At 39.5% G+C, this 15,509-nt stretch overlaps 1 protein-coding gene across 1 annotated transcript; it reads right to left on the bottom strand.

The window, feature by feature from the left end:
* Window positions 1-5,926: 5,926 nt before the first annotated feature.
* Window positions 5,927-7,749, bottom strand: LOC117488898 (C-C motif chemokine 19-like). Its single transcript, XM_034138054.1, has 4 exons — window positions 7,639-7,749; window positions 7,412-7,532; window positions 6,556-6,633; window positions 5,927-6,426 (listed from the first exon to the last, which is right to left on the bottom strand). Exons 1-4 carry the CDS (start codon window positions 7,718-7,720, stop codon window positions 6,282-6,284), a joined length of 426 nt encoding a protein of 141 aa, XP_033993945.1. The 5' UTR covers window positions 7,721-7,749; the 3' UTR covers window positions 5,927-6,281.
* Between the last annotated feature and the right edge of the window lie 7,760 nt (window positions 7,750-15,509).

Below are 15,509 nucleotides of genomic sequence, written 5' to 3'. Positions count from 1 at the left end.
ACAAGTTGAAGCGTTTTTTTTAACAGTTTGCAGGAGGCAGGTACTTGCTTTCAAGCAGAACACGGGGAAAAACAAACTTAGAGGAGTGTTTACGTGTTCGGTGTAATGACGTACAACGGCCTCGACAACTTCTGTAGTCCTATTCAGCCACTTGTTAACAACCATCGTTTTTCAGACACGTAAACTCTTCAGAAAACACCAGTGGGGTCACTGCTGATGTATTTAATGTCGTAGAACAAAACGTGATCTGTCTCTTCAATTTGTGTCAAACACAGACCTTATTTCCAGCTATTTTCCAAAATCCTATGGAGAAATTTCATTGCTTTTTTTTTGTGGCACTTGGAAGCTAGTTAGTTAGCTAAAAGATTAAGAGTAAAAGTTTGTTGTCTTTTTGAAGTCGAACTTTCAAGGGTCGTAGTTATTTTATGTAATGTTTTTTTGGATGCTGTGTCTCATTGGTCAAATGTATCCTGATATGTGTTTTAAAAATACCTAGTGAGTATCTTTGCTATATCAATGTTAGCTTACCACAATATTAGCTAGTTGTTTTATATATGAGAAAACCCTGAACTTTTCAAGTGAATGAACTGTGCCTGTTACATTTCAGCTAGAAATAAAGGTCACAGGGTAATAAGATACTTGCAAGATCTTGTAATATTCATAAAGTAACTTTATAGATAACGATATAGGCTATTTATTTGTTTAGTCAAAAATCAACAATGGCTTCACTGATTGTATGTTGTTCCTTATGTAGGTCGTTTTTCTCCTGGTCCAACTGTGTGAGAGCCTGAGAGATGCTGCCACTACATGAGAGAGGACACAGAGACCAACCCAGGATTCTGGCTTTGACACTATGAATTCTTCCCTTGGATTCCAGGTTAGCTTTAAAAACCATAAACATTCCTTAGAATTAAGCTTTTATCTAGCAATTGACTTGATAGAAATTAATTAAAGCACAACCATACTGAACATATAACACTAAACACAAATGCCCAGGTTAAGGCAATGAGACATTCAAGCAATGAAGGGTGACTTTGGTGTGATGTCAGTACTCTCTTGAGACCTTCACAAGAAAATGACAGCCTTTGTCATTTATTCAAATGAAGAAAAAAAAACATATATTAATAGTCACCTGGCAAGTACCACTAGTGGCCGTTACATTGATGACTTGATTGTCAAGAGCAAAAGAGGAAGTAGCATGAAAGAAAACCTAAGTGAACATTGTTTAATCATCAGTGTGACGATTGATTTCCCTTCTTTAAACAATTATACATGTGTATCTAATAACTGTGAAAAGATTGTGACAATTCCCAAGGGGTCGCCCGTTTAGATTAACCGAAACAGAATCCAAACCTGAATCTGACGCTCCTCTCAGGTTTACATAGCTCCATGTCTCTGCAGAAGTCATTTTATAGTCAATAAGCTCTGATGGAGCTGTCGCCCCGTCACTTTCCAAAAGATCATTTAAGAGGAGTTGTTTTCAAATGGGTCCATTATGTTTAATTGACTCTATCCTGACCCTCCTCAATGACACTCTGTTATTACGATTTAGGAATAATCGCTGCTTTATCCTTTAGATGTACCGCAGAGTGCTGAGGTCTGCTGGGCACTGATTCTCTTTAAGATTATTCTCTATTGTTCTCTCATTTAGGAATAAGTTGGAGCCCATAACGATAATTATATGAGGGAAGAATAAGTCCTCACACAATCACAGTTACTGTCTTGATTGAATGTTTCAGATTAATAGCCTTGGTGTAAATGAGAAACTTGTGAATGAGGTTCATAAAGAAGGAGAAGTTCCATTTTCATTCAGAAATGTTTCGTAATTTTATCTCCGTTTAAGTGAGGCCAATCGCACCAGTTATGCTTCCTTCCTCATTTGGAGAAACCATTTCTGCTTTTCATTGAGAAAAGACATTTTGATGTTTCATTCACCAAATCCAGTAAGAGCATGCCTGTTTGATTTCACATTTGCTTACTTTGCTAAAGAGCCTGGTGGCTTTACCATTTGCTGTTTGATAAAACTGCTATAGATGTTTTGAGATGCATGCGTTTAAACCATTTGTACATGCACATTTTCAGAAACTAAAACAAATAAATATTAAGTAACTGATGGTTTTCTGAAGAGTGGAAGCAAATGTCCCTCTTCGTAGATTTGACCCAAAACACAATACACACATAAAATAACATTGTCTTTCTACAATAAATAAAAACACCTGAAAGGACAGTTTGGTGAGATACAAAGAAAGTGAAATATAGACTTCAAAGGTGTGGACATGCAGAGTATGGGTGAACTTTTATAAATGTTCTTGTTTAAAGATCATAATACTGTATAGGTGTGGACTTAATTCGAATTTTTGATTATTAAATATTTCCTTTATGTACAGCTCTGGAATAAAAATTAGGAGACCCTTTTTTTCCCCTTAAATCTCAATCTCTACATGTATGGCAGCCATTCCATTCCAGTGTATGTTGAAATCCAACACAGATAAATGTTGTCAGTAGTTAATAGAATAAAATAAAACATGTTCCTTTTTCTCAAACATATACCTATACACTAAATAGTAAAAACCAAAGAATAATGCTACAGTGGTGAAAAATGTTTTTCGGGGTGTATATATATTGTGTAACTTTGGTTAACTTTTGTTACAATGACCATTGTTTGTTAAATGCACTTGTTACATGCATCACAGAATTAGCCCCTTAGGCCTAAAAATGAAGGTCTGCTGTGTTTCCCAGTAGATTAAAATCCCAGTGTGCACATCTGGAAAACCTATATCTCTCCCATCATCTATTTCCTTTCCTTTTTTCTAATTATGGTCAAATCCTCTCCTTTGATTCTATACCAGACATCCCTATCAACCTTGAAAATAAACCAAAATGCTGTGTCTCCTAAGGGCCATAGGACACACACATGACTTGAATGAGAATTTAAGCTTTGGTCATCTTCAAATCCTACAGCGCGTTTTATAAAAACTTGCTGTATCCATTTACGTTAAATGGTAAATCAATTAAAAAAAAACTGATTCTTAGTCTTTTTAGCAGTTATTTGGCGTTTGGGAGCTTTTTATAAAGCTACAAAAATAAAACGAAAATAAATCCACACTTAGTTTTTTGTTAAATAAGATAATTCAAATGTTGATATGATTCGTCTTGCAATAAGTCCCTCTCAAACAAGTCCAGACTTGACTAAAACGGCAGATGACCAAATTTGGGTGGAGGATGTTCTTGGAAATATGCGGTGGAAAGGATCTCCTTCCTTCCCTTTTTTTGCCCCTCCACTGACCATGACAGTCAGCAGCAGAGAGAAAGGGGGAGAGATAGAGAGAACGATGACACATTGGGTCGAGTGACAAGCACATGATGCTGCTTCTTTAATATTGCTGAAATCAACAGAATATCTAAATCCAATCATTAGGCAGAATTTATAATTAACTAGACTGGAGAGGTGCCAGTTTACCTTCTGGTCACTGCCGAGGTGTCCTTAAGCAAGGCACCGAACCCCCCCACCACCACCACTCCCTGGGCACTGTACAATAGCTGCCCACTGCTCCTAGTAGGATGCGTTAAATGCAGAGTTCAAATGTGGCTGTATGTGCTGTACTGTGTGCATGCTCTTGTGTGACAAAAGAAAGAGCGTTTCATCTCCAATTCTTCAATTCTTCAAATAAGGAATGTTACCGCTAATACAGAATAATATGAATGCCCATCCATCTATTCATTGTATTTATATGATTTTTAGTCTAGTTCACCTTGTGTATGAACCCTAGGGGGGTGCAGTGTATCCTACCATGCATTGTGTGAGAGGCTGGGAACAACATGGACAGGATGTAATCAATCACAGCTGACGTTTATAGACACATTGACACTCACATTGCCACGTACAGGCACATGTCCCTGATCCACTGAACTTGCTTTAAATCTTTATACTGAGGGAAGAAATACCCAGTGGAAACATGAAAAATAAACACTTGTGCAAACTCCATGCAAAATTAATAAAAGAATATCAAACTTATGTTTCAAAAATCTAATAAACACAAGTAAGATTTAAGTGTTGTTGTTATCTCTACATTCCTATAATGTATTTAACTTTTACTTGTTTGTTACTTGTGGTGATAAAAGTGTTAAAACTGTGGCCTGCTCTGAGTACTGAGGTCAGCCCAGTTAATGTCGTGATGAAATCACAAAAAAGGGAAATGGTTGACACCAGCATCATCCAAGTGTGTCCTCCACCCTCATACACACACATTATGTAGAAAGCCATACGACACAATTCATCCGGTCAGTTTTTCCTACTTCCTTTTTTTTTTTATATAAATACTGGAGGTCTGGTCCAAGGAGATCATTCACCTCCATCAGCCAGATCAAACACTGAGCTCCTGCAAAGACCCTCTCCCGCTCTAAAACATGCAGCTGTGCATCAGAAGACTGGCCTGCCTGGCTTTCCTCACCCTGGTTCTGGCAATGACCGCAACGGCCTCTGGTAAGTCTTCTTTTTCAGATCCTTCACCATAGATTAGTACTTGCCTACTCCAGGACAGTTTGAGTACATTTGGAAATTGTATCAGGCCATGCACGTTTCAAATGGCTGACTTTTTAAGAAAATGTAGGCCTACAACAAACTGCATTTATTCATATGTGATGCTGCACATTCAAGAGATGTATGCTCATAACAACCAATCATTTTTTGTTTTCTGAATCAACAGAAATAAAGATAATCAAGTGCTGCACCAAGGTTGGTACTGTAAAGATCACCGCTCCCATCATTGGCTACAGGATCCAGAGGAGGACTGCCTCATGTGTAGCCGCTGTCGTGTGAGTATTATCTACTTATTTTAAGTGATGATTTAAATTGGTATACAGTTGAAAATGTAAGTTATCTATGAAAATTGGTTTGAAGGTTGTTAATGATCTTTTCTACCTTTTTCCTTCCAGATTTGAGACCACAGAGGGAGTGGTCTGCAGCCACTGGAAACAGGGCTGGGTGAGAGATAGGATCAGAGAGCTAGAGTGAGTAGGCCTTTGTCATCTCTGTCAATCTTAAGTATTGGACCATTTTGATGGTGGTTGCTTTAGACATGATGTATCAACTCTTCTGATATTTGAACCTGTTGTTTGTGTGTTTTACAGGCAGGCCCGCAGAGAAAACATCACCGCTGCCCCTACAACCAACAGCACTTAGAAATCTGTCCACAGTATCATCAAATATATCTATGGCAAATCTTGAATAATCTAAGATATTTAAAATGCTTTGTAATGTATTGTAGGATATTTAATATTTATAATTAGCGCTATTTATTTGTCAAGGCTTAGCAGAGATAACAAGTGTCCAATACTGACAGTTGCATGTTGTATGCTTTATAAATAAATAAATGTTCTTGTCTGTAATCGAGAGGTGTCATTGTGATTGTTTGATATTAGATATATGAGGTAGCTTTGCTTATTAAATGATCATACTAACCTCATGATGTAGCTGACAGAGGCTCAGTTTTTTACAGAGCGATTGTGCCATCTAGTGGGGACCTGAATTTACTTCAGGACAGTTTGGATCAGAAGAGCGTGTCATTGAGGGAGTCACCTTGTCTGACGAGAGCAGCAACCCCTCAGGGGGCCGATCTTAAATAGCACATGAGACTGCCTCTATCAGTCAAGTCACGCATCTGCATGAGCTCGAAGGCAGGACAGCTCATAGAAAAGTTTTCAGACACCTTGCAGCAGATGTGCTGGCAGCATCCTTTTCTGCACCAGGCACCATGTCACGCCACAAAAAAAACACCATGCAGAGAGCCGGCTATGAGATTGGATAAAGGCACTACTGCTAAGAATGATGACAGTTTCAAAATTGCTGTTATTATTTACATTGACTGACACAATTGAATGAGAGCTGTAGTTCTCAGTACAAAATATGGACAACAATGATGGAATACTGGATAGAATAAAGTACCGGTACATTTATTTTTTTATGAGAATTGCTAATGGCATGTTTTAGCACATTCAATGGATTAAGCAGCAGATTTAAAGCAGGCATTAAAACAGCATATTCCCAAAAGTATGATTTAAAAAAAACATTTGCTAAGTGGCTAAGCACATAATCTACTTTAATTATCTCAAAGCTGTTTGTCTATGGTTCCCCCCCAAGTTATGATAACATGCTGACACTCCATATGCTAAGGCAAGTAAAAGTAATTACCATCTTTTATTTATTTGTATTAATATCCCCAACATGACCGGATTCACATTAGCATTATTTGGGAATATTTATTTAAAAATTCCTGATTTTGCTAATAGTCCTCGGTGGTGTGTGGGAAGGTTTCTGTGGTACTGTTGAAAGATCCACCTTCATTCTTCAACGGAGGGTTTACAGTTTTCCTCATTGCAGTTTTACTTGCAGCAGAGTCGGTCTTGGACATCTTCTTCAGTTTTGAACTTTAAAGAAATAAAAAGTATAACTAACATTGCCCCAAAATATAAGAAAACGCAAAGCTTGTCTTGATTTTAAAGTCCATATTAAAACTGAAAAAAGTTGATATTTAAAAGTGAGTAGGAGTCCCGTACCTGAGTAATTTAAGAGTCTTCCTCACCCACTCATCCTTCTGTGTCGCACATACCTCATTCTTCATAACCGTGTAGAAACTACAATGGAGAGAAACATTATCAGACACAAACAGAGAGCATTGTATTGTAATTCAGTGTTCATGAGTCATAGTATTGATAACATATTTTGATAATTGTGCCTGTTTGATACTTGAGTTCCAGTACGGATTAATTATTGGAGAAATATTAACATTAAGTTCATATTAATTACATTTCTTTTAAGTTTTTCTACAAAAACTAAATAACACAAGTGTATCATATGCAGTGTTTTATTTTGTCGTACCGAACACAATTACGGAGCTTTAATTATAAAACATCAAAAGCTGTAGGCTTTATAACATGAAATATCAAAAAATAATAAGCTGGAGCAAGTGTCTTATCAAGTCAGTCCCAGCTTTTCAGCAAATATTCTAAACGGATTGAAGTTCGATACCCAGCTCTTGTTTAATTGGATTTGTGTCAATCTTAAAGTCTAGACAGCTTGGTTTAAAATCCTTTACAAACAGCATTTATGGAGATATGAAGCAGATCAAACAGCTGCCTTTTCATGAAGTCATGAAATCCACAGTAATTAGTTTTGATGGTAAAATGTTGTGGTAGACTAGATCAAAATTAATGTTCTATTTTTATTGCTGTATATTCTGAAAAACCAACATTAGTACCGCATGCCACAAAACAATTACCGATGTCTTTTAAATATTTTGGAAGATAGCCAATCAGTGCATTTTAATAGTCCCTCCGTTAAAAAGTCAGGTCAACAATGAAATTCAAATATCATCGACTTGAGTTTTGATGTTTTAGTGTGAGTGAGTCTTACATGATGGCCTCGATGTTGCAGTTTTCCTTGGCGGTTTGCTCTCTGTAGCCCTTTATACGCTGGAAGGGAACTGGCTTCCTGTTGTATCTCGTACAACAGGCATTGCCCATATGGGATCCCACTGGGCACAAACACACACCACATCATTAAAGAGCAGTTCAGCTTCAAGTCCCAACGTAATGTACTGTATTTAAATATGATTTACGGATGTGGTGAAATAAACTTACGGGCAGTTGGAGCTGGACCGAGCAGGCCCAGGATGAAGCAGAGGAGGACTGTTGTCACGGCGATCATACCTCTGGGAGCCATGTTAACAATGTGCAGAAGAAGCAGCGGGATCTTCTAAAATCCTAACCCACGTAAACTGTATATATACTTTTGGTTACAATTTTTTTTTTTAACCTGTGGCTGCTAAATTGAGGACAGGAAGCCCACTGTTGCATCATGGTAACCATATTTGCACCCATTGCACATTGATAATAGAAATTAAGCCTCTATTGTTCCATTACGCAACGCAAGGCACCTTTATCTACCTAGCACATTTCAAGGCAATTCAAAGTGCCTTTCAAAAAACCTTAAAAAGCATTAAGACATAGTGCAAAAGGACACACATAATTATACGATTCATTAACAGTGCATGGAATAAAAAGAAAACGAGCTACAGTGAAATAGAATAAGACTAAAACACAAGAATAAAAGGTACAGTTTTGTTTAAGATATGTAATTGGATGTAATGAAAATCAACACCTAAATGTGTTTATGTGGGCATGTGAGAGGACCACAGAGGAGCTGGCGCACTGATGCATATGGTTTATGCAATCTCCTTGGGCTTTCATCCATATTTATGCTTTTTGGGTTCATAATTGTGCTGTGAAGTTCCTCATATACAGCGAAGCAGATTCTAATCGTCACACTTTCTTCGCTTCATTTCGATTCCTCCAAAGCTTCAGCATATAGCTGAATATTTATCTCTCAGTGCATATGCCTGCATAATTACGCTTGAATGGAATTTGTTCCACAAAATATTGTCCTCATTTTGCTTCATATATTTGTTCTAGTGTTGACATAAATGAATAATATCCATAATGCAATATCCATAGTCATAATTTGACATTTTAGCTTAAAGCTGGAGTCAGAGTGTTTTACGTAATCAGCAATCTTAAGATTGTTTTGTGGTAAGAATGATGGAGTATGAGAGGTTTGTCAAAATCCCCCTTCCTCGTTAGCATGACCTATTTAGTTTGCAGAAAGCTGACAACTCCAAATCTTGCTCAGCTGACCTAGATAAGCGCAACATCTGCAAGTTGTAAACGCTCTATAGCGTACTATACGACTCATAAAATGCATGCTCAAGATGTAAATGACTAGTTGTAAAAATCAACGCCTCATGCTCAGTAAAAAAACTGTGAAATCTTCATGAATTAATTCATGATGCGGAGGGACGTAGGGTTTACACTACATACAGTATGTTATTACATGTAGATATTTTGCCAGGCAATATATAAACACTGAAACTACACTTTGGCATTTAGTGTCATTTTACATTCTTCAGAGTGATACTCAACGGATCCTTGAAGGAGAAATCTATTTCTGATGCCCTTTTCACAAGAAAATCAAGAGTGTGAAGGCCAGAAACAGATTAGGGCCACAACAGCTGATGGGGATTCAGTATGTCTTGCTCAAGGGCTCTTCAGAAATGCAGATGCTTGCTGTCATAGCACGGAGACAGCTGGAGAACCTGCTGCCAGTTAAATGAGTCCCCTTACTCTCACCACATGTAGCTATGATTAATAAGTGTGTGCACGCCACAAATGTGTGGATTTTTCATATCCTCACCCACAGACATTTACTGGAATGACTAAACTTAATAACAACTTTTTTCCCTTAAAATTAATGCTCCCTTGAATCATGAGTTAGTTAGACAGGAAGGAAATGAGCTGAAGTCACAATTTACTCCTGCTTTGGGGTTTATAATGATTGGAAATAACTGCCATAAGAAAACACAACCTTTTAGCTGTATTATTATTCTTCTTCTTCCCTTGCAGATAGATTTGCAAGATTAGAATACTAATGTCTTGACTATATTGGTATTTGGCTTATATTGGCACACTTTAATATTGTTCTCGTATTTTAAAGCACAGTCATCGCCTTGTCTAATCTAGTAAACCTAAATTAGTTTTAAGTGCTCCGAGCTTTGTCATTTCGTGACAGTTTTAAAGATCATGAATCATGATGTTCTCGTTATGACTTGCCTAACTTCCTAACCCTCCTTGAAACCTCCTCTGTCCTAACACTTGGCAGTCTGGCCCTCATGGCTCATTTTAGCACATTACATAAACCACTTCTGATGGTGTCCAGCAGCAGTTTGTTTTACCTTCACCCATAGGGGGGCAGTGTTGGTATTGGCCACAGATGGATGTCAAGCAAGACATAATAAATGGATGTGAAGTGAATACCTCACACAGGCTGAGTATCTGTCAAAACATTAGGAACTGCAAATCCAAGTAAAAATAAGATGGTTTGAGTGCTGCTACAATAATGTCAGCAGCAGAGAAGCAGTTAGACATAACAGCGCAAAAATGAAAGTTATTATCCTCGCCCACAGCAAATAGTCTTCAAACATTGCGTCATTGACACAGTGCGGTACATTGTTTTCACGAGTCCAGGAGCAGTTTTTACCCTGGCTTCTAATCTATCCTCTTTCTGTGTGTTTTTGCTTATGTTTGTGTAAACTCTTGAGACTATACTGATAAAGGGAAAAGGTAACATGATAAACTGGACGATCGTCAGGTTTGACAGCCTAATCCCTGCTAATCCTCCGTATAACACATCCTCTTATCCTCATCCTGTCTTTCTTCAATGAAGGACACACAAACAGACACAGTCACACACCCTTCTCTGAAGTTACAGCCCTGCTTCAAAGGGTTACTCTCATTATTCATTAGTGCACATTTTTTAATTATAACAAGTTGAGGGTTTGATAATAAAATCAACAACATTTTTTTAAACGAGTCAATCCCAGATATCTTTTCAGTAATCTAATAATAATCAGTTAGTTGTTTCATATACGTATTAAGATGCCAATAAATCAGATTCACCACTCTCCGTTGTTTTTTATCACTGAAAATAGATGATTAATCATTTGGAGCACTTGGACTGTTGGGTAAACACAAATAAAAACCTACTTAAAATGTCCCCTTGAAAAAGAACTGGCAGATTCACCAATCATAAAAATAATCACTGCAGTCCAAAACATTTCTTAAAAAAGCCATATCTGAAAATAATATCTAAATTAGACAAAAATACCTTTTTTTCTCCACAGAAATTCAAATATTCAAGGTTTAAAAAAAAGGGGAAATCAATCAACCCATGTTTATTCTTTCAACAAAAACGCCAATTTTGGCACAACATTGACACGTTTTTACCATAGCGACTGGATTGGCCAACTATTAGCAAACTGTTGCCTAAGATGCAGCTGACATGCAGGCTCATTTGCATTTACTCATAACACTCCCTCGAGCTGAGGGGAACTCCTGATCTGGGTGATAATTCTGTGTCCGTTCTTCACTAACAGTGACTCTTTTAACACCAAATGTCATTTTAACTTTTGTTAATTTAAAGAAATATTGGGTTCAGCAGCTTTAACAGCAGTAAGTCGATTTTTTTTTTTTTAAAGTCATTGTTAATGTGCTGTTTACTTCTTTCAGCAGTCTCCCAAGAATCTCTTAGCAACCACTTCTTGTGTTTTGTCTTATTTTTACAGAAGCTGCTACTTCATTATCAAAGGCCAACGTGCATTTTAATAAAATGTTCTTATTATGCTTATTTTTTGGCGATTCCAACATTTTGGCCAGTGCATTAGCTCGAGGGTTGGAGTGAAGCAGCCCTTTTCTCCTCCTGGGCCCCTCGCCCTTTTTTTTGGACTCAAACTGGTCGACGGAGGGCAAGAAAAGGAGGAAGGGGAGGGGAGAGGAGGAAGGGTGAGGGTAAAAAGAGAGGGGGTCACCATTGAGTTGTCCACCCACACAAGACCCCCTCCGGTCACCTGCGTGGGCTTGGGCCAAAAGAAAGGCGAGGATGCGCGCACACACAAAAAGAACAAAAACGACAGCTTTCTAACCCCAAATGTCAAATATGGCAAAAGGAGCTGGGATAAAAGTGTTTTAAATTAGCAGGAAACTTCCTCAAAACAACAGTATTGAGCATTATCAGTATCCGTAAAAGCACTTCACAACAGAGGAGAGTAAACGCAGCGAGGGAGGCGAGAGGGAAAAGCTCTCACAGCACTTGGCTGTGGCATGGTCTTCAAAAAAAAAGCCCAGTTTATCATAATTAGCATTGTTCCAGACTGTCAAACCCGTGAGGCACGGAAAACAATGCACTCTTCAATATTTTATTGAGGAGTTATGTTAAGTTACTTGATGTATAATTATGTGAGCTTGGCGGATTCTGTCCTCACCGTCTCCTCCTACATCCCATCTGCCCTGCGTGTCCAGAGTGTGGGTGACTGAAGTAGCTGCAGGGGGGGGTATGATGAATTATTATGGAAAATTATAAGAAAACTTGTGATGTAACAGTCTGAGTTGCACTTCTGCTGTTGAAGCCACAGAATGAGTAGTAAAAGACGAAAAGAGGGGAAAATATAGACTTAAAGGACCTGTGACTTTAGGAAGCGCTCCGAGGTATTTCAGTCTGGCAGAGCTAACCCTTTGCCATGGGAGACTCTGGAGGATACAGTGAGCCAGAAGAGGTGAGGAGAACGGAGGGAAAGAGTGTAGAATGGTAGAAAGAGGAGTATTTTTAGGGTGGTCTGTTATCTGCAGAGACGAGGGCGTGCGGTATCACAGCCGGGTCACAGCGCTGAGGGGGAAACAGCAAAGACTGTCCGCCGAGACCGCAGATAAGGAGGAACAGAACACTGAGATCTCTCTCTGTCTCTCACACTTGCACGTCCACAAAGGCACACTCAGTCTTGTAACCACATCCACAGGAAAATACATGCTTCACTCTCACATGTCCTCTCAATGGAACCCTCAGACGTGTTTAAGATCACTTGTGAGTGGAGACTCTCAGCTCCACGGGTGACTGGAGAGGGGCTATTGCTCAGGTGACTGAGAGACAACACCAACATTATCGTAAAATCTCTTCACTAACTATTTATCTCTGTCTTTCTCGTGCTCTCGCTTTTTTTCTGTCTCTCCTGTATAGTAGCCCTCTGAAGATGTAAATGCCAGCAGAACAGATGGATGGAGAGAACATCTCATCACTGACACCATGTTTATGCAATCACACAAAAACACACAGACACAGACACACACACACACACACACACACAAACACAAGCGTACGCTCTGAAGCAAGATGCTGATGGAAATGTCTTCAATAATCAAAGTAAGCACATGATGCACACACTCACGAACACACACACACACTTTTGGTGTCTTGGTGTTTTTGATGAAACCTTCTGTTCGCTTCTTCCTTTGTTTATACCGAACACACGCGTACATAAACACAGACGCACATCCACTCGCGCACACACATGAATTGAGTAATTTGCCAGACTAGCAGCTGTTATGGAGAGGACTAACGGGACGCCTCTGACATGCTAATGACCCAAAGAGTCAAACCACACACACTCATACCGTGCAGATTTTCAAATCGGACTATTATCCGTCATATAACCCAGAGAATATCAGTGTAGTGGCATGAATATTAAATGGTTTTAGCTCCCAGTGCGATGTAAGTACTCTGTGTAGGACTGCGAGCCAAATGAAAACCTAACTCGCTCCAGGAATATCTTAGTGAGGCTTCGAGGGAAGATCCTTTCTCAGCACCCAACACCCCCCCCTCTACACCACCATCCACCCACCCAATCAAATGCTCACTGGCAATGCGCTGCTCCTCATCTCTTCCCTGCATCTTTTGTTCATCTCTCTCAGCCACCCACACACCTACAGTCCCTCTGGCTTTTCTCTTTACACTCTTGCACAGACGCACGCATTAACATGTGGCTTCTTCGTATGTACTTCATTTATTTCTTCCCTTCCTGTTCTCTTTGTAACTATTAGACACTTGGAGATTCTGTATATGTACGAAAGTAGGTTCAGATGTTTGAAAATACTTAAATCAAAGGGCCTAATTTGGTGCTTTACAATACAGATGTGTGGGCAGCAGCCATCTGGGGCCCCAAACGGAACAAAAAGTGTGTGTGTGCCGATGTGTGGTTTAGGACCAAGGGCCAAACTTAAAGTGGGGATTCGAGGCTGGGGGCCCGTTGTGGAAACCCCCTCCAGAGAGCTGGGAATCTCAGGGGAGAGTGGGAAAAACATCCCGACGGTCATCAATCAAAACTTCGGTGACACAAATGACCAGAAACAAGAGACCGTTCTCCATCCATGTCACTGTGTCCTCTCTGCCCCACAGCAATGTCCCACCCACCTGCGTCGCTGCCCCATTGGTCCTTGCCGCACGCCGCCCGATGGGATTGGCTCATTGGTCCCCGGGCGAAATCGTGATCCCCTCTTGGCTAATTGGGTCTTTGTGATTGCGCAGTCTGTCGTGTCGCTGGGGGAGAATGAAACGTGAAAACGGTATTATGGTCGATGGGGGAAGAGTGGCAGGTCGAAGTAGGGAGATCGTTTTTGGGGTCTCAAAGCGCCAGATGCTCTTCCTGGGTCCATTATGATGCCTTACAGGGGATCGAGATGGTTTCGGCGTAGCAACTGTGAAGACACAAAGCTAGATGGAGACCGGCCGAGATGAAGACTCACACAAGCACATACATGCAAATGCAGACTCTCACCAATTACACATGCACTCACATATAGTTCCCTGTTTAAAACACTTTACTTGAAATGAGCGAAACACTTGCTACTCAGTGCTCTTTGTTTATCAATTTCCACAAAGGTCATTAGAACTCTGTACATGTTAAACAAGGACAAACCAAACTGGAGCATATCTCAGTTTCTTCGTTTGTGGTTAAAATGTACAACAGTTTGGGGAAAACCCCACTGTATCGAAATAAATTAAAGTATTTACTTCTTCAAGCTGTGTCTCCATTGTGAGTAATTGTTCTCCAAAGTCTTTGAGAGAGGGAGAGTGTAGGCGGACGGGTCATGAGCCTGCTCTTTGTCTGTTCCACCACGTTTCATCACGAAGCCCTACTCCTGTGCCTTGTTACTAAATAGATGGGTTGCTCTTCTTCTCTATTGTGTTCATCACGTGGGGTTTATAGATCTAAATCATAACAAACTTCAGTGGACAGATGGTAAGGGGATCTTTGAAGCTCCTTACTATTATGTTGTTAGCCCTAAAATATCCAATACACTGAAAAAGCCATGACTGGGACCCGAGGAAAAAAAGTGTCTTCCAATTTCCTTTTTTTTGTGATTTCCTACCTATTTAGGGTTAAAAAAACATCTTGCAATTTAGACTTTTTTTATTTTATTTTATTTTAAAATGTTACAGTATGTCCACTGTAGAGGACGTCGGGACCATATTAGTTTGAAAAGACAGCCAAAATTAACAGATAGACTATGTAACGTATTATTAATACAATAATATATTCACCTTTATTTAAAACATGAATAAGTAATTGATCTGAACATTGCTGTTTATTTGGTCACTAACTAGTTTGGTTTTTGGTGAATCTTTCCAGATCTTCAAAGACTTTGTAGTCAATGTAGTGGGAAAAGTACCTCATTGACTCCAGTCGGCACGGGCTGTAGGGTCATCTTGACTAGTTTTATGGATGTGGTCTCCATTTGACCATGCTCAAAGAAACAAAGCTTGCATTCCTGAGGCAATTCTCATGTTTCATGGCTCCACTTAAAATAAAAACAACAATAAGACATACGTGCTACTCTTGGCCCACAGAGGGCCATGTCTTTCCAGCTCGTCCCTATCTGTCTCTCTGTCTGTATCTGTGCGCTCATGGAGCCTCCTGCATCTTTCCCCACCTTCTTCTTGACCCTCTTCTATCCCAGGTGTGAAATCTCCATCTCTCTCATCATGTGAGAGCTCAAAATCTGAATCTCCCTTAACTATCTGGTACAGAAAATGTCTGCTTCAGTTCCGTCTCCTGCAACAATATTGAGTC

Source organism: Trematomus bernacchii, unplaced genomic scaffold (assembly GCF_902827165.1).
Source record: "Trematomus bernacchii unplaced genomic scaffold, fTreBer1.1, whole genome shotgun sequence".
NCBI classification, from domain to species: domain Eukaryota; kingdom Metazoa; phylum Chordata; class Actinopteri; order Perciformes; family Nototheniidae; genus Trematomus; species Trematomus bernacchii.
The sequence above is the reverse complement of the archived record's forward strand: the minus strand, read 5'-3'. Positions and strand labels throughout refer to the sequence as shown.